The sequence below is a fragment of the Dromiciops gliroides genome, chromosome 2, assembly GCF_019393635.1.
Source record: "Dromiciops gliroides isolate mDroGli1 chromosome 2, mDroGli1.pri, whole genome shotgun sequence".
Classification (NCBI taxonomy): Eukaryota; Metazoa; Chordata; class Mammalia; order Microbiotheria; family Microbiotheriidae; genus Dromiciops; species Dromiciops gliroides.
The window spans coordinates 663,733,732-663,761,625 of NC_057862.1; the positions used below are offsets into that span (position 1 = coordinate 663,733,732).

General features: G+C 41.5%; 1 protein-coding gene and 1 pseudogene across 2 annotated transcripts in view; one reads left to right on the forward strand and one right to left on the reverse strand.

The window, feature by feature from the left end:
- EIF2AK3 (eukaryotic translation initiation factor 2 alpha kinase 3) overlaps positions 1–27,894 on the forward strand; it is an 81,739-nt gene that overhangs the window by 18,023 nt on the left and 35,822 nt on the right. The window contains exons 2-3 of one of the 2 annotated variants that reach the window (XM_043988029.1): positions 5,749–5,878; positions 26,269–26,463. In XM_043988029.1, coding sequence (XP_043843964.1) covers positions 5,749–5,878; positions 26,269–26,463 — 325 coding nt within the window. Of the gene's footprint in view, positions 1–5,748; positions 5,879–6,995; positions 7,045–26,268; positions 26,464–27,894 lie in introns of those variants that run through there. The other variant, XM_043988030.1, reaches the window with a different exon arrangement.
- On the reverse strand, positions 2,547–2,999 carry LOC122743231 (annotated as a pseudogene).

Sequence of the window (27,894 nt, forward strand, 5' to 3'; positions counted from 1 at the left end):
ACATCAGTCACTTACACTTTGATGCTTCAGTGGATTTGTGACCTCCTCAGGGCAGCATTATCTCCATTGATGCAAGTTGCAATCCATCCATTCCTTCTCATCCTGCTGGATTCTTTCAGTGCTTGTTCATGTTGCCTTCCATGCTGTGCTCAGCTTGCAGGAGGGCCCTTTTTAGGTCCTTTTACACTTTGTGGGTGCCAGGGTACTCCTTAAGCTATCTGGTACCAGGTAAAGAGTGCTGAATTTGGAGTCCAGTCCTACTTCTGTCACTACCTGTTTGGCTTTGAGCAAGTCACTTAAGACATGTGGGGCTTCATTTCCTGAACTGTTAAATATCAGGGGGCTGGACTAAAGGATCTCTGAAGTTCCTTCCAGCAGGAAGACCTGTCATCCTTTGTTGTTAATACATAACCTGGCCTGCCTCCTTTCTGATCACATATTTCCTGAATGCTGTCTGACTCCTTGCATACAAGTGATTAGTGGAACAATGCTTCTTTCTCTTCATGCACCAGCCCTCTCTCCATTGACCTGTGGGTCACCCAGGGACTTGATTCTTCAGAGGTTAGGGCATTTGAAAATTCATAACCACGTGGTACTGCCAGGCTAGTTGTCTTGTTTTGTTCTATTCTAAGGTAGGTACAGTTGCCTACATGCAGTCCATCCCACTCTCTTCTACCTTTTCTGAAATCAGCTCATTTCTGGGGCCTGTCTCACATACATAGGCTGGTGGACTGGTCTTCCAACTGTGTGTCTGAACAATAGGCATTTTTCATACCCTTTAGTGGAATCCACTCTAGCTGCTGGCTGTCCATAACACCTGTTAGCTCCATTTGGATCCATGATGATATTCAAAACAACTTTTTGTTATAGATAATGTTACTTGACAAAAGACCAAGCTTGAGAGGAGCCCATAGAAATATTGGTCTTTCGTTCATTTAATTCATCAGTTATGTTGAAAATAAAATAATTTTGTTTAACAAGCATTGTATAAGACTTTCTCCCCTATGTTCAGGGATTACAAATATGAAAAACAATGTAACCTCTGCCTTAATGGAATTTGTCATCTATTGGGGGGTTATTTTGAATACAAAGAGGCCTGATATTTGATAGAGTTAGTGGATCAAAGGAAATAATCAAATGAAGTGTCCTAGAAGAATCTAAAGAAGGAGAAGACACTCTGGGCATGTAATATTTGTGGAATTTAATTTGATTTGGCAGAAATTCACTGGCACTGGTTTTTTTTTTTTTAAAGAACGTGGTTTTTTTTTTTAATGTTTTTATTTTATTTTATTTTTGAGGCAATTGGGGTTAAGTGACTTGCCCAGGGTCACACAGCTAGTAAGTATTAAGTGTCTGAGGCTGGATTTGAACTCAGGTACTCCTGACTCCAGGGCCGGTGCTCTATCCACTACGCCCCCTAGCTGCCCTCACTGGCACTGTTTTAAGGTTAAGGTTAGTGCTATCCAATGGTGTGTCCTATTCATCCTGGTTCTTCAGATCTACCTCTCCATAAAATGAGGGAGAATACTGAGCATCCTGTTTGGGTGAAGCACTTGGCTAGTAGTTGCTATCCAAAAAGAGAAAATCAGGTTAGTATTTGGGTTCCAGCTGCTGGATATTAACAAAGACTGGGGTGCTGGCCAGGGCATGTTGGGGGGATGGGCCTGTGTCATGCTTATGGATAGGCATGGTCTGCTGGTGGTAAGGTTTATTGATTTATTTTTTGCAAAATAGCTATCTGATTGTTCTAGACAGAAATGCACAGAAACATAGGGCTAGAGATTGGAACTGTGATTTCCACTGGTGTAAAACTCCAGATTTTAAGTCTGGGAACTCCTATTAGTTTTAGTGAGTTGCCTGCCCTCCAGAGCACCAAGGAGTTAAGTTGCTCAGGGCCACACAGCCAGTATATTGAATATGCTTCAAAGTAAGAGCACCTTTTTAGTTTGACTTTTTTATTTGTCCATTCTGGTTAGATTTATAAGACATAATTTTACCTTCCTCATTTTGTTAGTTGGAAAAATTCATCTGGTAACTTTGTAGAAATAGGTTGCAGGGGGCAGTTAGATGGTGCAGTGGATAGAGCACTGGCCCTGGATTCAGGAGTACCTGAGTTCAAATCCGGCCTCAAACACTTAACACTAGCTGTGTGACCCTGGGCAAGTCACTTAACCCCCATTGCCTGCAAAACCAAAAAACCCCCCAAAAAACCAAAAAAAAAAAAAAAAAGAAATAGGTTGCAGTTGAGAACTCGACTTAGTTTCTCAGGGATTTTAAGCAATAAATGAGATGCTTTTTCTTTTCCAATACAGAATTAACTTTTGTTTTAATACTGGAAATTTTTATTGTAGTGGAGTAGTATGATGAACAGTTTATTATTATCATTATTTTTTTTTTTTTGCAGGACAACAAGGGTTAAGTGATTTGCTCAGGGTCACACAGGTAGTAAGTGTCAGGTGTCTGAAGTCAGATTTTTGAACTCGGGTCCTCTTGAATTCAGGGCCGGTGCTTTATCCACTGTGCCACCTAGCTGCCCTGGACACAGTTTAGATGATTCCAATTTTGTTGGCAACATCCAAAGCATCCTAGTCTGGAGCCAGTGGGACATAGGGCTTCTTCTCTCCATCAGGCCTGATCAGTGTGTTGACTTTGGTCACATCGATGTCATAAAGCTTCTTTACAGCTTGCTTCATCTGATCATCCACAATGAAGACAAGGGTGTTGTTGTCCTCTGTCTTCTTCATAGCAGACTCAGTGGTCAAGGGAAACTTAATGATGGCACAGTGGTCTAGCTTGTTTCTCCTCGGGGCACTTTTCCGAGGGTACTTGGGCTGCCTTTGAAGTCTTAGAGTCTTGGGTCACCGGAAGGTGGGGGGTGTTCGGATCTTCTTTCTGTGGCTGTGGACACCCTTCAATACTGCCTTCTTGGCCTTCAAGGCTTTAGACTTGGCTTCTGTCTTGGGGGGAACAACTGCTTCCTTCTTTGTCTTCGGCGCCATCTTGGCGGGAAAAGCCAGAATTAACTTTTTGTTTTTGCAGGGCATTGAGGGTTAAGTGACTTGCCCAGGGTCCCACAGCTAGTAGGTGCCAAGTGTTGGAGGCAGATTTGAACTTGGGTCCACCTGAATCCAGGCCTGGTGCTTTCTTTATCCACTGTGCCACCTAACGGCCTCCCCCCCCCCCCCCCCCCCCCCCCCCCCCCCCCCCCCCCGCAGAATTAACTTTTAAAGTTGTAACACATTGTCTTATTTTCTGCAGTTAATTCGAATTACATTCATTGGTTTGAAGTAAGAGAAGCAGCACTTAATCATTTCTAAAGAGAAAGTAACACCACCAACTTTCTGAGAGAAAAATGCTTGGAATAGGAACCTGGCTAATAGATTAGGGAAAAAAACAACTGTTAAGTCCAGTAAAAAATTTGCTCTATGGATTTTTTCTCTTTGCTTTTCATGAGGATAAGGAAGAAGCAGGGAATTTGGAAAGTCAAATGGGAGTGATTCCCTAATAATTGATAAGCAGAAAGTAGAAGATGGGGTTAAATGAAAGTTTCTAGCCAAAGAAAGGCTAGGATTTAAAAAAAAAATTTTTTTTTGTTAGTGGGGCAATGAGGGTTAAGTGACTTGTCCAGGGTCACACAGCTAGTAAGTGTCAAGTGTCTGAGGCCAGATTTGAACTCAGGTACTCCTGAATTCAGGGCCAGTGCTTTATCCTCCCCAAAGCTAGGATTTTTGATCATAGGAATCCTGCTTTAGGAGCCTTGCTTACTCTACTTAAACCCATGGAAACCTTAGTTAAATTAAGTAGTGAAAGATAAAAGAAGATTTATTTTAAAAAGATATAAAAAGTTTTACCTCGGCATTAATATTTCTTTAAAAATTGCAACATTATGCTCTAATTTTTTAGTCAATCACACCAGGTGTTCAGTGGAAGTTGGTAACAGAATTACTGCTCTTGACTTGAGATATTATATCCCAAATCTTCATTTAAACATGTACTTGTGCACATAAAGAGAATTTGTGTGTTTATATGTGAGGGTGATAGTCTACCTTATCTCCTTTTGAGATTGGTAAACTTTTTTGAGTGCCAATATCTTGTCCCTATTTTCACTTTGAAAACCTTTTGAATATTTGAAATAATGCCACGATTCCAGTAAATTACTGTTAAGTGTTTCAGCTTGCTGCATACATTCTGCTGGAATCAGTGATATGCTAGGAAAATAATGGATCTTAAGTGTACTGAGTGAAATAAAATAGAATTCATGTTGCAGAACTGCCCCTTTTGGTTGGTTTGGAGGGTTAATATTGTTACTTGGGACTAAATTACCTTCTTGTTTCCGAAGTGGAAAGGGTTGTTTTTTTTTTTTTTTTTTTTTTTAGTGAGGCAATTGGGGTTAAGTGACTTGCCTAAGGTCACACAGCTAGTAAGTGTTAAGTGTCTGAGGCCGGATTTGAACTCAGGTCCTCCTGAATCCAGGGCCGGTGCTCTATCCACTGCTCCACCTAGCTGCCCCGGGTTGGTTTCTAAAAGTTGGAGATTTTAATATCTTTTTAAAAATCCAAATATAAATTTATTTGCTGTGTTCTTTAGGAAGCTGTGCTGAGAATTTGGAGAGATTTTTGTTGTTCTTGTTCTCTTGGGTTAAGTTCTATTATTTGTTTACTTCTTGGTAAAGTTTATATTTTTCAGAAATTAAATTAAAAGATGGTTTGTAGGGAAATTAACTTCTTAATTAGAGAATTAGCTTCTCTCAGACAAGGACAACCTTGGATTTATTATATACTTAACTAGAAAACTACCATAATAGAGATCTGCAGTTTTAAGCACAGTCCTCTTTTCTGTTCTTATGAATATGGAAATGCCCATATTATTTGGTGTTCAGATTCAGAATAAATACATTTTAAAAAAGAGAATTATCTAAAGACTATTGATGAGACATTACTATCTATCTCCAAAGAAAGAACTGATATTGATGGAATATGCTGAAGCATGCTATTTTTCACTTTCTTTCATTTTTTTAATTCAAGTTTTCTTGTACAAAATGACAAACATGGTAATGTTTTACATAATCATACATGTATAACCCATATCTGATTGCTTGCCATATGGAGGGAGGGAAGGAGGAATAAAAATTGGAACCCAAAAGTATAAATAAAAATGTTTATTACAAAAAAAGGAGAATTATCTTCTGATTCATAATCTATAAGACTTTTGAAAAGTGTGGATTTGTGGAACTTATTATTGAGATGATCATATTTTGGAAAAGGATACAAGTGAAATACTTGCCTGATCACTTTTTGTATTAATGGTTGAATTTGTAGTTTTTATAACAAATGAAAAGAAGGGAAAGTTGTTACTTGCAAACTAATTAGAAAAAGTAAAAAACGATTTACCTCTTCTTTTCATAAATACCTACCTTAATACTAGGCTATAAGTCCCTACCCTAATTTTAGGCCATGTCTTGCTTCTAGCCCATAAGTGTCTATTGTTTTTTTTTTTTTTTTAAGCCTGTGAACATCTAACTTGATGCTAGGTCATGAGTGCCTGTCTTGATAATTCTGGGCCATAAGTGCCTGTCTTAATGCTAGACCTGGTAAAGTGACCATATAGCTGTACTTCCCTCTTTTCCCTCCAAAGATTATTGCTTCCTATCTCAAAACAGATTCACTAGAATTAAGAGTGTTTTTATTTATTAAATGTTTTCTTGGTAGTTCTTTAAGATTTGACTGGTGACTGTTTTTAAAATTATAGGTCCTTGGTGATTATCAGTACATTGGATGGAAGAATTGCTGCATTGGATCCTGACAATCATGGTAGAAAACAATGGGATTTAGATGTAGGATCTGGCTCCCTGGTGTCATCCAGCCTCAGCAAACCAGAGGTGAGACTTTTTTTTCTTTTCTATTAAGTTTTGGTCTAGTTTTTTCTTTTTTGCAGTTTATTAGTATTGTGAGGGGACTTCTAAGAACCACATCTGTTTTAGGACAACAAAACTTGAGTTTTATTGGTTGGAAATCCATGTTTTAAAGCCCTGTTGACAGTTCTCTATGTTTTCTTACAGCCCCCTTTTTATTCCTTAAAATACTATTTCAGAAGAATCCATGTTTCTTTCAGAAAAGCAAATTAAGATACAGCAGTTTTAGCCCCCATTCTTCTTCGTTTTTTTTTTGTTTTTTGGGGTTTTTTTGGTGAGGCAGTTGGGGTTAAGTGACTTGCCCAGGGTCACGCAGCTAGGAAGTGTCAAATGGCTGAGGCTGGATTTGAACTCGGGTCCTCCTGACTCCAGGGCCAGTGCTTTACCACTGCGCCACCTAGCTGCCCCACCCCCATTCTTCTTGAACAAATATTTTAATATCTCTGAGGCCACTTTCTTTTGCACAAACCAATCCCTCTCCTGACCCATGTTGTTGCACATACGGAAAGTCCACCCTGAAGTTGGGAAGAGTCCACATTGGCAGCTCATCTGCAATTTATAGAGAGTTGTTGGAGGGGTGAGGAGATGTGTATGTAACATCGAGAGGTTAGGTGATTAGCCCATGGTTGCACAGCTAGCACCTATCTTATTCAGGACTTGAACCCATGTCTTGACGCCAATCCTGGCCAAGGATCGTTCCTATTTCTTGGAAAGCTACCACCCTCATACAGCCCCGTAGAACAGGATACAGGACATGATTTTCTTTATTTTCTCAAGGAGACTCAAGCCGGATCCCTCCCTGAGGATGTCGGTCAGAAGCTCCTCCCAAATCTATCTCATACTCGTATTCTAACTTGTAGCTACAGGGCGGGTGGGAAGCTGTGTAAAATTTCCTGGAGACCAAGGTTTATGTTGGGTATGTTTTTTCTATGTTAACTTTCAGCTGTCGCACATTTTGATTGTCAAGTGCATTAAGATTTTCAGATGCTATATGCAAAGTCATTACAACTCAATCTGATTTTCTGTGGATTTCCTGGGGTTGTCTTTGGTTTTCTTTTAAGCAAGACTTGGGAGATGATCAGCAAACATAGGATTTTGCCCCTGCTAGAAGACTAAGCTGCTCTCTACCTGAGGTAACGTTGTAGAGTGGTGCAAAGCATGTGTGTGTTTGCAAACCAAGAGTGTGCCTAGAAGAGGAAGCCAGCTGTGTGTTTGCATGAACCAAAGTGGACCCCACATGCCCCACGTCACCAGTGTACTTGTCTATGTGTGTATGTAAATAGGAGAAGCTGCATGGTCAGTGGCTCACTTTCAGATGCACCTCTTGTAGCTATTCTTACTACGATAAAATCGCATCTTCCCCATCTTCCTTTGTCTCTCCATCTTTGGGTTGTCGAAGTTGTTTCGGATCCACTGTTCTACATATGCACACCAACCTCACATACATAGATTGCAAAGAACTTGGTCTTAAGTTCTATGCAGAGGTCTCCACACACTGGTTTATGGAGCAAGAGGCCCCCTTACTACAGTGAACTATTTCTTTTTTTTTTTCTTTTCTTTTTTTTTTTTTTAGTGAGGCAATTGGGATTAAGTGACTTGCTCAGGGTCACACAGCTAATAAGTGTTAAGTGTCTGAGACCGGATTTGAACTCAGGTACTCCTGACTCCAGGGCTGGTGCTCTATCCACTGCACCACCTAGCTGCCCCAACAGTGTACTATTTCAAACTCTTGTCTAGTTGGAGAATGGGTCCTGAGGTAAGACTTTGGATAATTTGGGTTTTCATATTCTGTCCCATAAGAAGTAAAAATGAAAAATCTGAAAATAATAGGTGGCCTCTAATAGCATGGTAGGTTCCCCATCTTTATTGCCCCCCACCCCAAAGGAATTTGGGTCCCTGCCTATGACCAGGAGATGGCTGTCTTCCCCTGTCCTGTTCTTCATACTCACAGAAGATTGTCAGAAGCAAACTAAGTGCAGGTTTTTAAGAGAAGCTGAGGAAGGGACAGCTAGGTGGCGCAGTGGATAGAGCACCGGCCCTGGAGTCAGGAGTACCTGAGTTCAAATCCGGCCTCAGACACTTAACACTTACTAGCTGTGTGACCCTGGGCAAGTCACTTAACCCCAGTTGTCTCACTAAAAAACAAAAAAAACAAAAACAAAGAGAAGCTGAGGAAGGAATTCTGACTGGGGATACTGAGATGCATGTTGGGGGTGAGATTCTTGGCCAGGTACTGGCTGGACAAAATGGAGGCCAAGGTTTCTTCCACTTTAGGATCATGCTTGTTGAGTTCAGTAAAACTAATGTTAGAGATTTGAGAACTTTTAAGGGTTTAATACCATTTATAGTAACAATTCTAATGATAACCAATATTTATATTATACTTTAAGGTTTACAAAGCACTTTACAGTGAATTCATAGTGCAGCATAGGAGTTATATTTATTGACAGCTTCCTTTCTTTGTATAGAGATCCAGTGATCTGGGTTTAGTTTGTTCCTGGCCCAAAGCCTTTCCTGTGATCCAAGAGGCTTTATTCTCTTTTGAGTTTAATTTTATCCCTTGTCTACATAGGGTTTTCTCTGTGATGCCACTGACCACTCCGGAAAACAGCAGTTCCCATTTTTATCCCCCATTTGCTACCCAGAGACCAATCTAGGTGGCATTCCTGGACCAGTTACTTCAAAAAAGTGAGCTTATGTTGTCTAGCTTTTACTGAAGCAATTTCTCTTTTTCACTAACTGTTATTTCCTGTGTTCCCTTTTAATTTCTGAGATCCCTGGAAACCTCTACCTCATTTTCCAGCTGGAGGGGCCACAGAGAGAAGCAGCTTTTACTTATCCATTACTACATAACTCTTGACATTTAATGCTCTTAATTAACATCTATAAAGTTTGGCAAGATCATAAATATACACTTTGAATACATAGAATGGAGTTGTGTGGTAAGGGTAGCTTTTCATCGTTTTTCCTTTTTTCCTTTGCATGAATAATGAGACTCTTGTTGGCTATTACCTTTCCTGGGCTGGCCAGCTAGAACTTTGAAAGCTCAGAAAGAATTTTGTCTTCTTGCTTTGGATTGCAAAGAGTCACTTCTCAACTCACCTCATCAGCCTCAGTAAAATCATCATTGAGTATTAATTAGGCAGTGTGAAAGAGCACTAAATGTGGAATCAGGAGGACCCGAGTTTATATCTTGGCTCCAGGTCTTACCAGATGTATGATAATGGGCTGGTCCCTTAATCTCTCTAAGATTCAGTGTCTCTAAAAGGTGTTAGTAATAATTGCAGGACCAATTTCAGGGGGTTGTCGTGAAGAAAGCATTTTGTAAAACCTTAAAATCTCTCTTTAAATTTACGATTTATGAGTCCTGCCAAACCATTGCCATCCCTACTGATTTCTAGAGCTTATGTAGTGGCAAGCAGTCTTTTGTGGCATATTCTGGCCATCTCCGTATTATTCAGACATTCAAGGACCTCCTTGGATTGCCAGTCTTGTTGCCTAACAATCCCCTTCCACTTTGCCCTAGCCAAACCCAACTACTTGACGCTTATGCTTGGCCATTGCTTTCCAAGTGCCCAATTTTTCCCCACTCTGTTCTCTATGCCTGAAATATCCTTTCCCTCCTTCCTTCTCTGATTTCTTGTTAAAATCCCACCCATTCTTTAAGGCCCGACTCAAGTGCCACATCTTCCATGTAGTCTACCCTGGTCATCGGCAGTTGGAAATAACTGTTGTTTCCTTAGATCTTTCATATCTCCCTGTTTCTACCTTTCTTGTGCCTTTTATCCTGTTCTGCCTTATGGTGATTTTTATTGTTATTTCATATTCATGTATCTTGCACCTTATAGACCCTTAAACATACTTGGTGAATTGAAAATATACATATGTTGTGTGCTTTCTGGCAAATTGTGAACTCATAAGGCAACTACTGGAGGCTTAATGACTTTCTAACAACCTGCCCCAGGCCTTTCGTGTAGTAGCTGAACAAAGGGCCTTTGGATGGGAAGGCTGAAGAACACTGAGGGAGGCAAAAGATTTTTTAGGAGGGAGTAAGTGGTTAGAGTCGCACGTGTGCTTTCTGGTCAAAGAATGAGAGGGCTTCAAGAAGTAAAGCTGTTTTGAAAATGTTAGTGGTGATGGTTTCCTCTAAAATGTTTTGATTAGGAAACCTTTTTTTTTTTTTTTTTTTTTGCGGGGCAGTGGGGGTTAAGTGACTTGCCCAGGGTCACACAGCTAGTAAGTGTCAAGTATCTGAGACCAGATTTGAACTCAGGTCCTCCTGAATCCAGGGCCGGTGCTTTATCCACTGTGCACCTAGCTGTCCCTCTTATACTAACTAATATGCAGTTTCAACCTTGACAAAGTCTACATAGGCTGTCCTAACAATTCGTCATGTAAAATAATAGTGTTTTGATCTTGCATGCAATATTTGTCCCCCACTGTTCCAAAACAAAGGGATTATAACATAAAAGCTTTCTTTAATTGTACAGGCATTAGAATAATATCATACCCCCAGTAGTAGTCAAAGGGTAGGAACAAACAGATCTCAAAAGAAGAATCGCACAGTATTCACAACCACATGAACCAATGCTCCAAATCACTAGTAATAAGAGAAGCTAAAATTAAAACAACTCTGAGCTTTCACTTCATACCTTAAAAATTGGCAAAGGTGACAAACAATGTCATTGATCAATGCTGGAGGGTTGTAGAAGGATAGGCACACTTTATTTGTTGTTGCTGCAGTTGGGAAATGGTATGACCATGTTGAGAAACAGTTTAGAATTATGAAGGGTCAATCCATTTTCCGAACCAGAGACTTCATTACTGGGCTTATTGATAAGAAGATAATCACCCAAGACACCAAAATATTTGTAGCAGCCCCTTTTTTTTGATAGCAAAGAATTAGAAACAAAATAGATGTCCATCAATTGGGGAATGGCTGAACAAATTGTGGTCCATGACTGTCATGGTATATCACTGTGCTGCCAGAAATGATGTGTGATGAATCCAGAGAAGCATGGAAATGTCTATATGAACTGGTGCAGGGTGAAATCGGCAGAACCAAGAAAATAGACACAGTGACTACAACAATGGAATTGGAAAGAATGATCACACACACACAAAATAAAAAATGAATGTAACAAAATGACATAGATCAAACATGACTCACAATGATGGGATATGAGAGGACTCCCCCTGCCTACCCTTTTGTGAAGGAGATGGAGGTCTGCAGGCATCACATGTGGCACAGGTTTTTGGATTTTTTCCATGAATCAATCAGTTGTGCTGGTTTTTTTTTTTCCTGTGAAAAATACTATTTGTCATATGGGATGTCTGTAGGGGAAGAAGGGGAGGGATACCAAAGATAACCATGATGTTCTAAAAAACAGAAGAGAAAGTCACAAGTACAAATACCCCATGTGTTCATTTTTTGGCATACTCGTTGAAGTAGATCCTTATCAATTGTCTCTCAGTTGAAAACATGTCATATATTTGTCTTTGTGTTAAGATGCAGAGGCTTTTTCTAATTGTCTAAAAAAGGAACAAGCCTAACCCCCCTTAAGTTATGTATGATCCCATAGGTAGTGTTTGTTGTGGGGGGCGGGGTTGATTTAATTGAGCAATCTTTAAGCATGAGTTTATTTCCGACTGGTGAGGGGCAGAAAGTGAGATTCAGATGTTCTTCCTTCTCCTTAAGTCTCCAAATCAAATAGGAAATGACAGGACTGTTGGCTTTCAAGGAGCTTCCTGAAAGACTTTGCACACACGCTTAGTGGTTATTAATTGATGAATCGATTGGTGTCGATCTGACCCACAGGCTCATCTGTGTAGAGAGTTCTCAGGGAGGCTCGCCTTCTGCTGATGCAGATTATAGCCTTTTCTATCTGAGTCTGAGAGAGTTTCCTGGGTCACTGAGAGGGGAAGATACCTGCATAGGGTCACTTGGCTCGTCGAGTTAGGGACGGGATAACAACTTGGGTCCTCTTGACCTAGAGGCCAGCTCTCTATCCAAGTTGCCCCACAGTAATAATATGCTTAAATGATCAGAGCTCATGAATATTCTAGAAGGGATTCATCATTAGATACCTGTATTTTCTTGCCATGAACCATGGGTTTGTAGGAAATTTTGAAAGTTATCTTGACTCTGGCCTTAATCACTTTATAACTAAAATTACTCTTTACCTGTAGATGGTGGATTAATAATTTATAAGTGAATAATTCTTTTCATGTTGGAAAAATTAACTCAGTTATTTGCTGATGATTCAGAAACAAATGATCATGGTTTGTATGCAGACACAGTAAATTATTTGCTAAAATCTTGGAAAAATGTGTAATCTAGTGGGAAAAAGTACTCGCTCTGGAATCAGAGGAGCTGGGTTAGGATCTTGCCTCTGATGCTACTGTCAGGGTAGGCAGGCCTCTTAACCTTCCTCACACTCATCTGTATAAAACAAGGAAGTTGGAGTATATGGCTTCTGAAGTCTCTTCTTGTCTTAGGTCTATTACCCTATTAAGTGATATACTGTGGCCTGGATAAAAACACTTCAAACACAAGAGTTTGCAAGTTGGGCAGACTTGAAGCAGGTGGTGGCACAGGGCATATAGAACACTGGGCCTGGAGTCAGGAAGACCTGAATTCAGATCTGGCCCCAGGCACTTCCTAGTTGTGTGACCTTGGGCAAGTCACTTCACCGCAGCCTGCTTCAATTTCCTCAACATTGAAATGGGTAAAATAATAGCGTCTAGCCCTGAAGGTTGTTGTGAGGATTGAATGTGATAATATTTGTAAAGTGCTTAGCCCAGTGCCTGGCAGATAGGAGGCTCTATATAAATGTTAGCTAGTAGCTATTAGGTTTCTGTACTTGTAGTCTCCCCCAAATTTGTGAAGTTCTACAAATAGAGTATTTTTTATTGCTCTGTTAATTGAGTACATTAGACGGTTGACTTTTAAAAATTAAACCAAATTCTTGGTGTTACATTTGGTAGTGTGTTTATCTGAATCAGAAGAAATCAAGTATAACAACTTGTACTTGGCCATCACCTCGACCATTTCAAGTTCTCTGTCTTGAAAAATAACTATCAATCATATGGTGGGGCTGCATTTGGATAATTATGTAAGTAATTGCCTTTCTACTAATTATTGAAATGAAACACGGCTTCAATTTAATTTTGTTTTTATTAGCCCCCTGGAAAAAGTTTTGGCTTATAGCTGAATAGGATGCTGAGAACTGAACTAATTCAGTTCGAGTGTTCGTGCACTGCCAGCTAAGAAATTGATTTGACTAGCCTTCGAGGAGAGGACCTCGATGCACAATTTGTTAGTCACCATATCGCCTTGCTTATTAACCTCAGGGAAGGTGGAGATAATTGTTTAAAATGCATAATGTTCACATTCATGTCGATTCAGGCTTATGGGCTAATTAATGAGTCACCCTTGCTCCTAGTCTTTTAATAGAGAACATTTTCTGGTTTGGGGGTTGAGCAGAGAACAAAAGAGTATTGTGTTGAGTTACTGGCTCTATTGCATGTCTGTCTGAGCCAGTGGTTCCTGATTTCTTTGCAGTTAGGACCCCATGGGGAGAAAGAGTGGTTTTAGGTGTGTGTGTGTGTGGGGGGACTTATCCCCTCTCTGAAAAATTGCTGACTGCAGAGCAGAGATTTCCAAGTGATGTGAGAGACAGTGTGGCCAAGGCTCAAGATCAGCCCTTGGAGATATTGGTGCGGTGGCCCTGAGCAAGTAATCCCTTGAAGACTCTTTTTTGGTTTTTTTGGGTTTTTTTTGGTGAGGCAATTGGGGTTAAGTGACTTGCCCAGGGTCACACAGCTAGTAAGTGTTAAGTGTCTGAGGCCGTATTTGAACTCAGGTACTTCTGAATCTAGGGCCGGTGCTCTATCCACTGCGCTACCTAGCCGTCCCGCTTAGAAGACTCTTAAGCTGCCCAACAGTTGCCAGTCAGCCTTGGTAGAGGAGGTTTCCCTGTACTACAGCAGTCAGGGGGCCACAGAAAAGGGCCAGTAGTAGGCATCCACATTGGTGCCCTTGTCTCTGCCGTGGGCCCTCTGACTGGTTGCCATGTTTTCTCATCCTAGGCCATCCAGGCTCTTAGCCCCGAGCACTTCAGCAGCAGCACCGCCCCCCCCCCCCAAAGCCCTGAGAAGTGAAGTGATTTGCCTAAGTCAGATGGGGGGAAGAGACAAAGCCGGGACTGGAGCCCAGCTCCTCTGACTTCAGTTCACAACCTCTTTCCACTATAGTAGTATCCATGGATGGATGTCATGGGCGGGGGGGGGGGGGGGGGGTCTCTTTACTTGGATTGGGGAAAAAAAGGACATTTCTTTTTTTCATGGATCCCTAACTGATGTTTAGCCTCTTTCAGTTCTGAATGTGGACCCCAAATCTGATTCTGAGAAGCAGTTCAGAGGCTTCGCCGGATTGTAAAAGGGGGTCCAGGACACACAAAAGGCTAAGCACTCCCGCACCAGGCTGTTCTGCTCTTGCCCCCTCATGCTCACACGACTCCGTATATCGAGTAATTTCAGGGCTTGGAGGAAATAAGAAGCCGGAGTGGTGCTCCTGATGCTTGATGCATCCTGTCAACTCTTCGATCTTAGTAGGATATCCGAACAGGCAATGGGATGCTGGACTTGGGAGTTTTGTCTCCACTTGACCCTATTTATGTTCAGCAAATAGAAATTGCCTGTGGATGTCATCGTTACAGCTGTGCTTGGCATGATTTCTGAGGTTGCTTTTGGTTATTTTCAGAATGATCGATTGCCTATTAAAGGAGTTTTGTTTCGAGCGTTATTTGTTTTTTAAGTTGAAGAGCAGTCAACAAGCATATATTAAGCACCTACTGTGTACCTAGGTGCTGGGGCTATTGTATACCGGGAAGAAAGATAGTTTTCTAGAATTTAGGAGGTGGGAAGAATCAGTAGCGTAGACATACTGATCGAATCCACGGGAGCTGAGGAGATTCCCAGTGACGTAGTGCAGAGGGAGCAGAGAAGAGGCATCCTGGGGACACCTGTGGTTAGAGGGTGTGATCTGGAGGGTGAGCCAATAAAGGAGAAAGAGAAGCGGTCAGAGAAGAAGAGGGGTGCCCTGACAAGCTAGAGAGACTGCCCAGAGGTCAGGGATGAAGCTTTGAGGAAAGGCCGTGAGACCATTCTAACTTTGGAGAGAGAAGTGTCATCACTGTGAGGATAAGAAGAGAGTGAGAGGAAAGAAAGTGGAGGCGCCTATCATAGATACAAAGGGCAAAGCTTCTTAAACTGTGGGTTGCAACCCCATATGGGGTCACATAACTGAATGTGAGGATCATGAAATTTGGCAACAATAAGAGGCTATGTATACCTATTTTATATACCTCTATACTCGGGGTCAGGTAAAAATTTCTCAGATGAAAAGGGGTAGTGAGTGGAAAAAGTTTAAGAAGCCCTGTTACAGGGCAATAATTAGCAGGAATGAAAGGATCAAGTTTTTTCAGGATGGGGGAGACATGGACATGTTTGTAGGTAGTAGGAAATAGGCCAATAGAGGGAGAGATATTGAAAATAAGTACTCCTGGGGCAGCTAGGTGTCTCAGTGGATAAAGCAATGGCCCTGGATTCAGGAGGACCTGAGTTCAAATCCAGACTCAGACACTTGACACTTACTGGTTGTGTGACCCTGGGCAACTCACTTAACCCTCATTGCCCCATGTTAAAAAAAAAAGAGAGAGGAAAAAGAAAGAAGGAAGAAAAAGAAAATAAGTGTTCTCCAGATCCAGAAAAAAGAACTGTGGAATCTAGATGTAGATTGAACCATACTGTTTCTATTTTTGTTTTTGTTTTTTCTTTTTGAGGTTTTTCCCTTTTGTTCTGATTCTTCTTTTATAGCATGACTCATGCAGAAATATGTTTAATGTGATTTTACATATATAACCTATATCAGATTGCTTGCTGTCTTTGGGAGGGAGGGAGAGAGGAAGAAAAATTTGGAACTAGAAATCTTATAAAAATGTTAAAAACTATATCTTTTGTAACTAGAAAACAATAAAAATAATTTTATGATTAAAAAAAGAAAAGTGAAAGAGTGGAGATGACAGAGGGAGATGTGTGTTGGAGCAGAGGGGATGGAATGGGATCATTTGAGCAAGTAGGTTAGCCTTGGTAAGGAATAAGTCACCTCTTCAGGTGAGACAAGGGGTGAAGGAGTAGAGAGTGGCTGAAGGCACATGAATGATAGGAGCTGAGGAAGAGGAAGAAGAGGGAGCTCCAGGCTAGTGGCTCCTTTCTTTCTATAAAATATGAGTCAAGGTTCTCAGCTGACAGAGTAGGCTGGAGGGAGGGAGAGCCATGGGAGGGTTGAGGAGGGATAATGAGGTTTGGAAGAGCTGCTGTGAGGAGGCAGCTAGGTGGCATAGTGGATAAAGCACCGGCCCTGGATTCAGGAAGATCCGAGTTCAAATGTGGCCTAAGACACTTGATACATATTAGCTGTGTGACCTTGGGTAAGTCGTTTAACCCTCATTGCCCAGCCAAAAAAAAAAAAAAAAAGGAAGAGCTTCTGTGGAGGGTGGGAGAGTCAGTCGGTAAGGAAGACTTGCCAAGCAGCAGTGAGTGCCCACTTGAGGTTGTGTAACATAAATTTGTAGTGGACTCACTCAGAATAGGCGAGTGACTTTTCCCCACCTTTGTTTAGTTGTGTAGGACTGAAGGCACAGAACGATGGGTATGATCCAAGGCTGAGGCTTGGCTAGTTCTAACATGATATGAGGGGGTCATTTGTGGGTAATACAAGATCAAGAGGATGACAGTCTTGTGTGGCTGGGGGGGGGCAGTAGTTGTTCATGGGAAGAAAGGTTGGGGAGTTGAGTGGTTAGGGGGTTTCAGGGAGAGTTGGTGTATATGCTGAAGTCCCCTACTATGAGGACAGGAGTTGGAGAGAAGAGAAAAATTATGAGCCAGGTACCGAACTCCTTGAGGAAGGAAGGAGGTCTGTTACATCAGCTACTGAGAGATGGTAGATATGACTTGCATGGACCCCAAAGGAAAAGAGGTTCCTGAGTGAGGGAGGGAGGGGGGAAACCAGGAAGAGGCAGTGGGAAGCAGGAACCTTCCGACTTTCCTGCCTTGACCAGTGAGCCAAGAAGAATGAGTGAAGGGACAGCCAGCACTGGAAAGTACTGGAAACCAACTAATCTTTTATCTTTGCATTTTATTTTCATCCCACATAAACTTGTTACTTTGGGGTTGAAGACTCTTTGGGACAGTTAAGCATGCTACATGTCTGAGCATTGGTTTTGTAGTTTGTTGCTGTTGGATACTTGTAAGAGCTAAAGGGAAGACAGTATTTGAGAATTCCCATTTTAACACCGAAAGCAAGGGAAAAACGGGCAAGTGTTGTGTGTGTGTGTGTGGAAATACATGTTTCATCCAGGTAAAGTGTGTATTTGTATTTAGTAGTGTTCATCTGTCCTCTGGTACAGTAACTAGCCTTCCCTTGCTGTTCTTAGCTCCTTCAGCACATTCATTTGGAATACTGGCTCCAAGCTAGCTTCCCTTTGCTCTGAAGCTAGAGTGAAGATGGTGAATTTCCCTAGTAACATGTTCCCCTTATATTCATTATGCCTTTTGATTTGCTCAGAAATAGAGGGTGAAATACTTCACTTAGCTTCTTGGTGACTGTACAGATAGAGGTTTTTCTGATTGGATGTTTACATCTGTGTTTCTGACCAATGTGGCAAATTTTAATTTTTATAAAAAGAAAAAAATAATGAAAATGCATTCTTCTTTTTTTGGACAAAAAAGCAGGCATTGACATTTAAAAATATGACTAATGGGAAAAGCAAATCACTCAACAATTAGGGGACGTATTGCTGAGCATTGAATTGGAACAAATAGCTACTTACCATCTGACAGATCAGTGGAATGTATAAAATGCATCTCTGTAACCTACATTTTCTCTACCGAGAGATTTCAGCTGACTCTCTGGGTGACTCATTCTTGGCTTAAGAGGTGAGGTAATGCTTTTGTGAGGGGGTGATGTCATCTCCCTACCTGAAGTGCATGCTGATGCTGCTTCCTGTAGCTTTTCAGGAAAAGCACCATCTGGGTTCACAGCTGGAATTGGAAAGAAAATTCATTCTTTACATTATATAAGTGGTGACAAATGTTAGCAGACGTGCATGCCTAATCATAAAAGGGGCTTTAGAATCGAGGAGTAAATAATCTCACAGCCTTATATAGGATGAATCAGAAATGCAATCTCTTTCCTTGGACATAGTCTGTTACCTATACTGATAAATAGCTGCCACTTCTCTAAAAGGGCAATTTTCAGGAAGTCTTAAATTTTTTTCATTTATTAGCGAGGTCAGTATTTTCAGAGCCTTTTGGATTTTATCTTTCCCTCTGGCTCAGATCTGTTTAGGTCTATTCCTAACAGCCATATAGAACTGAGAATAAATGAAAATTCTTATTACTTTTTACATGGTCAGATAAAAGGAAAATTTAGCATCTTCGCTAGACTAAGGGAATTGTTACTCTTACCATATCTTTCTACCTGGTAGTCTAGTCTCACTGGATCCACTACTGCTGAGCATGGTTTTACTTAGGAACTGTAATAGTCTATGAATACATTCTACTTAGGGAGAACTGAGAAAAAATGATTTTTTTTTTTTACATTTTCTCTACCCTTTATTTCCTTCCTTTCTTGTTTGATAATATTCATTTTTCTTCCTCCATGTTAGAGTTATATATAAGACTATGAGGGTAATTTAAATACCTATGATTAAATTCTGGTGACAAGGGGCAGCTAGGTGGCGCAGTGGATAGAGCACTGGCCCTGGAGTCAGGAGTACCTGGGTTCAAATCCGGCCTCAGACACTGAACACTTACTAGCTATGTGACCCTGGGCAAGTCACTTAACCCCAATTGCCTCACTAAAAAAAAAAAAATTCTGGTGACAAATTACATTCAATATTTTAATGTAAACATATGTAGACATGGATATAAAAATAAGGGATTACATATAAATTAAAGGATAATAAAATATTTGCTTTGCGAGTTTGGGCAAGCCACATTATTCCTCTTGGTCTTTCTTCAGCTGTAAAAATAGGGATGAAAATCCCTTTCCTCTCTTACCTTACAGGGCTGTTGATAAGACCAGTGAAATAATGGATGTGAAAATTCTGTATAAATTGTCGAGCACTATCCACATGTAGATTTTTGTTTGCTGAGAGTACAGGTATTGTAATATGAGAGCAATACAGGAGATTCTAATTGAGAAAGTCATATTATCGTAGGCTGTTCATCCAATAGACTGTGGGCTGACTTTATTAAGTGTCCAAACATGAAGTTGGATACTCGCCAAAATACCTCCAGGAGAGGAAATATGTAAAAGCCCTTCACATGTTCCCTGTGGTGTTTAAGAAGAAAGCGGACATAAGAGAGGCACGTGAAGAGTGAAAGTCAGAGTGGAGCGGCTGGGGGCCTTAGAGCATTACTAGAAAGCAAGAAAGGGAAAATAGGGACAGTTGAAGATCCTAAAAGTCCTCAGAATGGACTGAAAAACTGTACTAAAATGATGTTTTCCGGGTTTAACTGCTTACAGCCTAGTGCATGTGCTTTAAGGTTTGCACAGCTCTTCACAACCACCCAAGGAGATAGGGGCTATTATTGTGATGAAAGGTGAAGGGGCTTGCTCAAGTCACACAGCTAGTGTCTAAGGCAGGAGTCAAGTTCCGATTGTCCTCCTACAAGTCTAGCTCTCTATGGGCTCTACCACCCGTCCATACTTAAAGGAGCAATATAAGCACTATATGAGTTGTGTTGACTATTAGTGCCAAAGGCCAACAGAACTGGGAGAGATCACTTCAGGGAAGATTTTCATGGAAAAGGTGGCATTTGAGTTAAGCTTTCAGGGGTGGGTAGAATTTTGATAGATCTTAGTAGCAGGAGTTGAGAGGGAGATAAGTCTAAGTATAAGATGTGTTTAGGAAATTAAGAACAGTCCACTTTGGTTAGAGTATAGGGTGAGTGTAAGGGAAAAGTGGGAGATAAACTACAAGGCTTACTCGGAGGCTTCTAGTGGCAGGCCTTGAATGCCTGGCTAAGGAGCCTGAATTTTGTGGGCTGGGTATTGGGCAGCGGCAGAAGGGTTAATGGCTGAGGCTGCTGGCATGTGTAGAATGGGCTTGGAAGGGGAGGGATTTGCAGCTGAGAGACCACTTAGGAAACCTTGACTCTTTTCATGGTGGTGGTTTTGGGGGGAGATTTCATCAGCTAGAGTGACAACTCTACCCTATCTGGACCTCTCTTTTCCCATCACAAGGAGGATGTTGGGCAAGAGTCTTTGAGTAATAACCAGTGCTTCTCTAGTACCAGGTAACGAAGACTAAATTGTGGTGATGGAATGGATAGGGATGGGGAATGAATGTGAGAAACGTATAGGAGGAATTAATTTGGTGAAGTGCTCATTCTGTGCCAAGCCCTGTGCTGGGCGAGTTGGAGATACAGGGATGAATGGGAATATCATGTCTTCCAGGGGATCGAAGGTCACTCTGAAGTTTTTTCTCCAGCTTGATTAGAAACATGTTAGCGTCCTTAACAGACCATTGACTCACACACAGAAGCACTCAGCCAAGCCACAACGGACATGATAAAGCTCGTGTACTTTATTTCTAGGACAGGCTTTCATTTAGTCTGCTTACTTGATACAGTTAGGTACAGCAGGCGTGGGACTAATAGGATTTTTTTAGAGATGAAAAAAGTCAGCACAACTAATGACCTTGAGAAAATTCATGTTGTGTGCCACGTGTCACAGCTGTGGACCTGTGCCCTCCATGAAAAGGGGCATTCCCTTGGTTCTGCTGACTTCACTTTGCATCCATTCATGCAGATCTCTCCATACTTCTCTGGATTCAGCACACCTACTGTTTCTAACACCACGGTGATATTCCATTACATTTGTGGGCCATGAGGCAGGGACAGTAAGAGGTGGCAGCTGGTAGTCTAATAGGGAGGGAAGAAGCAGAGAAACTATAGAAAATGGCATCAAGAATTCAAAAAAGTACCATCTTCTGGCCCATTATTCCTTGTGACAGTGATGGTGGTGCAAAGCACGGTATAATTAATTAATCAATGTAATACCACTGAAAGAGCACTAACTTTGGAGTCGGGGACCTGGGTTCAAATCCTGTGTCTGACACTACCTGGCTGGCCTTGGGCCTATTTCCTCATTTTTAAAATTAGGGAGTTGATGTCTGGATCCTTTCTAGCTGGTTTTAGAATTTTTTGTTTTTAATGATGACTCAGAGTTATGGGGAAGAGGTTAAGTCCAGGTTACTGTGGGGAGACATCAGATCCATTTTAGAAAGATTTCCACCACAGGGAAAAAAAATTAAAATTAAAGGGAAGAGGCATGAGAGAGGAAAACTTTCCACTAAACTTATACTTAGTACTTTATGGTTCCAAATTGAGGTGTGGTAGTAAAAATGTTGGGCTAGGAGTCAGGAGTCTTGGGTTTGACTTCTGGCTTACACCAGCTTGCCTGACCATGAGCTGGTAAACCTATAAAGTGGAAATAGTAATATTTGCTCAGCCTACCCTAATGTTATTGCAAAGGAAGTTTTTTTTAACCTTGAAAATATTGCATGGAGTAGTCATGCATATCATTGAGTTTAATTCACACCAGCCCTATGGGGTAGGTGATGTGTTATCCCTGTTTTATAGATGAGTAAATTGAGGCTTAGGCTGACATTTCACTAGACTCATATAGTTAATAAGTAACTGAGTCAGGAGACAAACTTAGGGCTAATTACCCTACTACACCATGAGGACCTGAGATGAGAAAATCCAGTTATGTGGTGTTACAGGACTCAAAATGCACCTTTTTCACTTAATCCGAGAGAGATGTGAAGTTGAGCTTCTTTGATAACTCTGTGCAGTCTGAAGCTTTGCTTTGCAACAAACCCAGGCAGGAACCTTGACCCTGCTTCCTTTTCCAGTTGACCCGGGTTCCCCTTTGTTGCCAAGCTTCTGGGAAGGCCCTGTGGTTTCAGGAATGAACGCTGGTCTTCTAGTTCGCAGAGAAATGGCTTCTATTCCTGAGTCTGGTGCTCACCTTGGAAAAGACTTTGCATCTCTGAGCTTTGTTTCTTCAACTGTGACGTGGGAATAATCATGTTTGTGCAGCACCTGCCTCCCAAGTTGTGGCTTCAAAGACTTTCTTCCTCTCTCCCCTCCCTGCTCTTCTGTTGTTTCAGCACTGTGATCTCAAAGTCATCACCAAGTCCTGCCTCTCCCCTCCTCCGTTTTCTGCTTCCTTCACTAGCCTCTCTTCCCTATCCTGCCCCATCAATGTGGCAAACCTAGCGTCCGTCCTTGACCCTCTCTTCTCTCTCTACACTTTTCTTTTCCTTAGTGGCCATATCTACTTTCATGGTGCCAATGATCACCTTCCTGTAAGATAAATAAAAGCCTCTACTTCTAGCTCGGTTAAGTTAAGGTCCCTGTGTTCAGAAATATGAAGTATTCAGAAGAGAACACAGCTATCTTCTAAGTTTGTTTTCATTCCCTGCTCATTGCTTGATGACGTCTCTCCAGTGGGTGTCATGTCACCTCAAACTCCTATCCAAAACTGAAAGCACAGACTCTCAGAGGCCTTCTATCTAATCCAACCTGCCCCTGCCCAGCAAAGGTTGTCCACCTTCATCAGAAGACCCTTTCCCACTCATGAGTAAATTGAATTCTTAAGCAATTCTGAGTGACATCAAGCCTAGATATGGCTCTCTTCCACACATTATTCCTAGTTCTGCCTTCTAGAGCCAACCAGAGAAAGCCTTATCCCACTCCCACATGAGCCCTTCCAGTATTTGATGCCAACCGTCCTGCCTTCACTAAACTCTTCTCCATCTTACACAGTCTCAGTACACAGAACTGATCCTCCTATGGCAAGCTCTCCAGACTGTTCGCTGGCCAGTTAGTCTTGTGACTTTTGTCTGGTGCTGCCAGCTTGTTAATGGTCTTTCTCTGATATATTGCTTTGATCTGAGTATAATCGTAATCATAATAATTTTTTTTTTTTTTTTGGCGGGGCAATGGGGGTTAAGTGACTTGCCCAGGGTCACACAGCTAGTAAGTGTCAAGTGTCTGAGGCCAGATTTGAACTCAGGTCCTCCTGACTCCAGGGCCGGTGATTTATCCACTGCGCCACCTAGCCGCCCCCGTAATCATAATAATTTGTCGTCGTTGTTCAGTTGTTTCAGTCATGTCTGACTGATGACCCCATTTGGGTTTTTTGGGTTTGGGTTTTTTTTTTTTTTAGTGAGGCAATTGGGGTTAAGTGACTTGCCCAGGGTCACACAGCTAGTAAGTGTTAAGTGTCTGAGGCTGGATTTGAACTCAGGTTCTCCTGACTCCAAGGCCGGTGGTCTATCCACTGCGCCATCTTGCTGCCCCCGGTTTTGTTTTTTTTGGCAAAGATACTGGAGTGGTTTGCCGTTTTCTTCTCCAGCTCGTTTCATAGAACAAGAAATGGAGGCGGAGAAAGTTAAGTGACTTGCCTAGGGTCACATAGCAGGGTAATGTCTGACATTATCTTCCTGACTCCAGACCCTGCGCCACCTGGCTGCCAATAATAGCTAGCATGTATATAGTGCTTACTGCACTAAGTCCCATGTGCTAAGTTCTTTACAAAGAGTATCTCCTTTGATCCTTACAACAGTCCTGGGAGGCAGGAACTCTTCTTATCTCCATTGTACAATTGAGAAAACTGAGGCAGGTGGATTCTGTGACTTGCCTGGGATCACCCAGTAAGCAGGTAGTTGAGATAGGATTTGAACTTGGGTCTTTCTGTCTCAAGGCCCAATTTTCTACCCATGGTGCTCTCTGGCTCCCACCAGAAGAGTCACAAAAGACAGCTTTGAGAGAACTTAGGAAGCCACACTGATTAAACATAGGATGACTAGAGATCAATTAAAGATCAGAGTTTAAATAAATAAACATGATAAAAAGAAAATGAGAAATGAGGAAAAAAACTATAAAATGATTTTAAACCCCATGAAAACCGCACTGCATGGGGGAGTCCAACAAGGTGTTGGCCTCTTGTGCACTCAGCATCGATTAATGCAGCTTGAGATTGTTAGCTTCCTATAGGCCGCCCCTCAGACATGGGCCTTGAGTGGGCTCCTTTTCTTGGAGGCTGCATGACCGTCTGTCATGTGTTTCCTAGTAGGAATCCCTTTGTTGTATGAGTTAGATCAGATCACTGCTGAGGTCTCCTGCCCATCAGCTTCTCTGATTCTGTGATTTATCAACTTGTTGACTCATATTGAGCTGATAGTCCACTAAGAGCCATGATCTTTTCTAGGGAAACAGTTGTCGAGACTTGTCTCCCATCTTATGTAAGTTGATTTTCTTTAACCCAGGTAGAAGACTTTATTCTTATCTTCATTGGATTTCCTCTCTCTCTCTCTCTCTTTATTTTTTTTTTTTTTGCTGAGGCAATTGGGGTTAAGTGACTTGGCCAGGGTCACACAGCTAGTAAGTGTTAAGTGTCTGAGGCCAGATTTGAACTCAGGTCCTCCTGAATCCAGGGCCGGTGCTCTATCCACTGCGCCACCTACCTGCCCTGGATTTCATTTTAATAGATTTGATCACCTTCTTCTAGTCTGTCTGTCAGGATCTTTTTAGGTTCTGACTTTGTTATTTAACATGATAGCTACCTTCTTTGTAACTTAGGAGTCCTCAAGTCACATGAAGGCCTCAACAGGGAAGAGACTTGCCCATAGTCACAAAGCCGGCATGTGTCCAAGCTGGGCCTCGACCCTATGCCTTCCTAGCTTGGAGGCCAGCTCTCTGTTGCCTTGCTGCCTCTCAGGAAGCACTTAATAAATGTTTATTGAATTTTGTCTACCTGTCCTAGCAATTCAGTCCCGAGTCTAGCAAATGTCTGATATTTTCCTCTCTGATGAAAGGAGTACAGGGCCCCATCTCCAAGTTTGCATCTTCTATTAGTGTTAACACAATTATGGACATTTAATGTAGTGGTTAAGGGCTACAAAGGCCTTTCTCACGATCATCACATTTGATCCTCACAGTAATGCTGGGAGGTAGATGAAATTATCGCTCTTTTATAGATTAGGAAATCGAAGCCCCCAGAGATTTTGTGACTTGCCTAAGTTGTCACAGCTCATAGATGCAGAGGGAAACTGTGGCCTTGGAGCTAGCTGCCAGCCTGGTGCCTGGGCCTTTATACCGAATTGCCTCTGATTCTGATGAAGATGGCAGCCCATCATCTGGCCCTTCTTTCTGCTGACTGGCAGAAACCATCCTGTTTCCTACAGAAGGTTCTCTTTGGCTCATGTGAAACCTAATAAGCAGAGTTCTTTAGAAATAAACGCAGCTGGGGAGTTCCTCTGTAGTTGGTTTCACCAAAAAGGTCAAGTGTAAAGAATCTTCATTTAAGAATAATGTTTTGTTTGTGGATGTGATGGTTTCTGGTTCTAAACTGAGGGAAACAGGACATTGTCTGTTGAATTTATTGGCTTTTCCTTGGTAATTATGAGAGAAGAAGAAAGAAATCAGAGTCCTAGGCTCTCTGTCGGTGCTTCTGACTACAGCATCTAAGCATGGGATCATAAGGAGACATGCTGCCCATGTTTGGAATTGTCTTCAGTTGAACCAGATGAAGAAGAGGATATCTAGCTTCCCCCAGGTATCAAACGAACACACAGACTAAAGTTTCTTATGAACTTGAAAGTAGCTTCTGAAGAACAGTAATAATAAATTCTGGAATAGACTAACATTTCCGATGGAATTTTGTTGTCTGTTTGCTCTGATTTAGGAGAAATTGCATAAGCGATGCAGTCCAATCTGTAATCCTTCCTTCTTTAATAACTACTTACACACGCTAACTTTGTTTTTATGTCGTTTGTTAAATGAAGAAAGGAAAAAAATCACTCGGGCTATTTGTTTTAATTAAGCTACCTTTGAGTGTTTTTCTTTTTTCTTTTTTTTTTTTTGAGGAGGACTTACTGTATTGGTCTGAAGATAGGCTGTATGTTTTTCCCCAAATCAGATTTTTATAAAGCCTAAGTGGCTTTTTCGTGTATGTATATACACGTGCATTTTTTTTCTTCTTAAAGGATCTCATTTTAGGGTCATGACCTACATTTAAGAGCAGTCTATCCTTGGATCAGTCCCATAATTGCCTACTATAATGGTGGTTTTAGAATGAAATCCACAGATGGCGTCTATTTAATTTTCCTAATATTCGTGCCCATAGTTTGATGTTTGGTCAACATGACTGAACCCTCTGTTAATAGCCTCCTTTTAAACTTCCTGATGTTTAAAAAGTCATGTTACTCTTCTAGGTATTTGGGAACAAAATGATCATCCCTTCCCTGGATGGAGACCTCTTCCAGTGGGACCGAGAACGGGAAAGCATGGAGACTGTTCCTTTCACAGTGGAATCTCTGCTTGAGTCTTCATACAAATTTGGAGATGACGTTGTCTTGGTTGGAGGCAAGTCTCTTACCACATACGGGCTGAGTGCACACAGCGGGAAGGTGAGCAAGCAGGTGGGGGCTCTCGTTTGGGGATGGGGAAGGAAAGGCAGCACCAAAGGACACAGTGCTGAGGAATGATGGAAAGGAGTTACTTGAGGCTTTACTGTTCTATATCCTCTTTTGGGGGGGGGGTAAGACTGGGCTCTGCTTCTCCCATCTTCTTTTTTTTTAAAGTAATAAACATTTTTATTTATAGTTTTGAGTTCCAATTTTTATCCCTCCTTCCCTCCCTGAGGTGGTAAGGAACCAGATATCTACATCCTTCTTTTGAAGAGTTCAGAGTGTTTTGATGTATGCTTTTATTGTGTAAGAAGAAATTTATAACAAAAGTTTACCCAAATCCTGCAGACCAAAAACCTAGGAACATCTGTGGCAATAAGAGATGATCAGAAAGATTTAGGCTACCTAAAACTCTCCTTCTCTTCCTTAATCCTTTAACTCTGTGGTCTATAAATCACAACACGATGTGGGTAGACTTAGGATTACACCGACTAGAAGGGTTAAGTCCAATTATTACATGCCAAAGAATCCAGATCTCAGGATGTTCTCACATGCATTTCGTTTTGACTTTGTGAGAAAGCAGAAATATCTCCTTGCTGTGCCCTTCTCCTCTCCCAACCAGTGCACCTGGGTGAGATTGGGAAGGTGACATGATGTCACCTCATGAAGGTCTCCTTCCCTCCTGCTCTGACCCTACCAAGGTCACTTTACTCTCTTGAATCTGAATTTTCTTACTTGTATAATGAGGGAGCAGAACAGACTAGATGATTTCTTTGGACCCTTCCAAATCAAAGAATCCTCAGGTTTATGATTCTAGGTGCCACTACAAAAACTGGTAGTGTAGCAGGGCTATTTTTTTTTTCATTTAGTGCCTGCTAAGATTCCTTCTTTGCAAAAATTTGGAGACATGTTAAAGCTGTTACAAAAGGTGTCTGACACCACCACTAAACACTGGCATTAGAACAATATTCTTTAGACTTATTTTTTACTGATGTAGAAATATTCTCTAACTTACCTGTTTCTATGAAAGGATAAGAATACTTACTCTCTTTTCCTCAAAGAGTTACAGTGAGTGCCAAATAAAATAATCTGTAGGAAAGCATGTTGTGAAACTATTACTGAGAAGGTAGGGAATAGAAAGTTAGACGGGCCTTCAGGAAGACCTGAGTTCAAATCCCACTTCAGACAGTGACTCTGGGAAAACCACTTAACCTCTGAGTGTCAGTTTTCTCATTTCTAAAATGAGGATCATAGTAATAGCCCTGATCTCACAGGATCTTTGTGAGGATTGGATTAAGTAGCATCAGTAAAGTGTTATGCAAACCTTCACATACTATCTAGGTGAGGGACTGCTACTTTTAGTATTACTCCCCGCCCCCCACCAATTCCAAGAATTATATTATCGTCTCTTCTCTTGTTATTTGTGCCCTT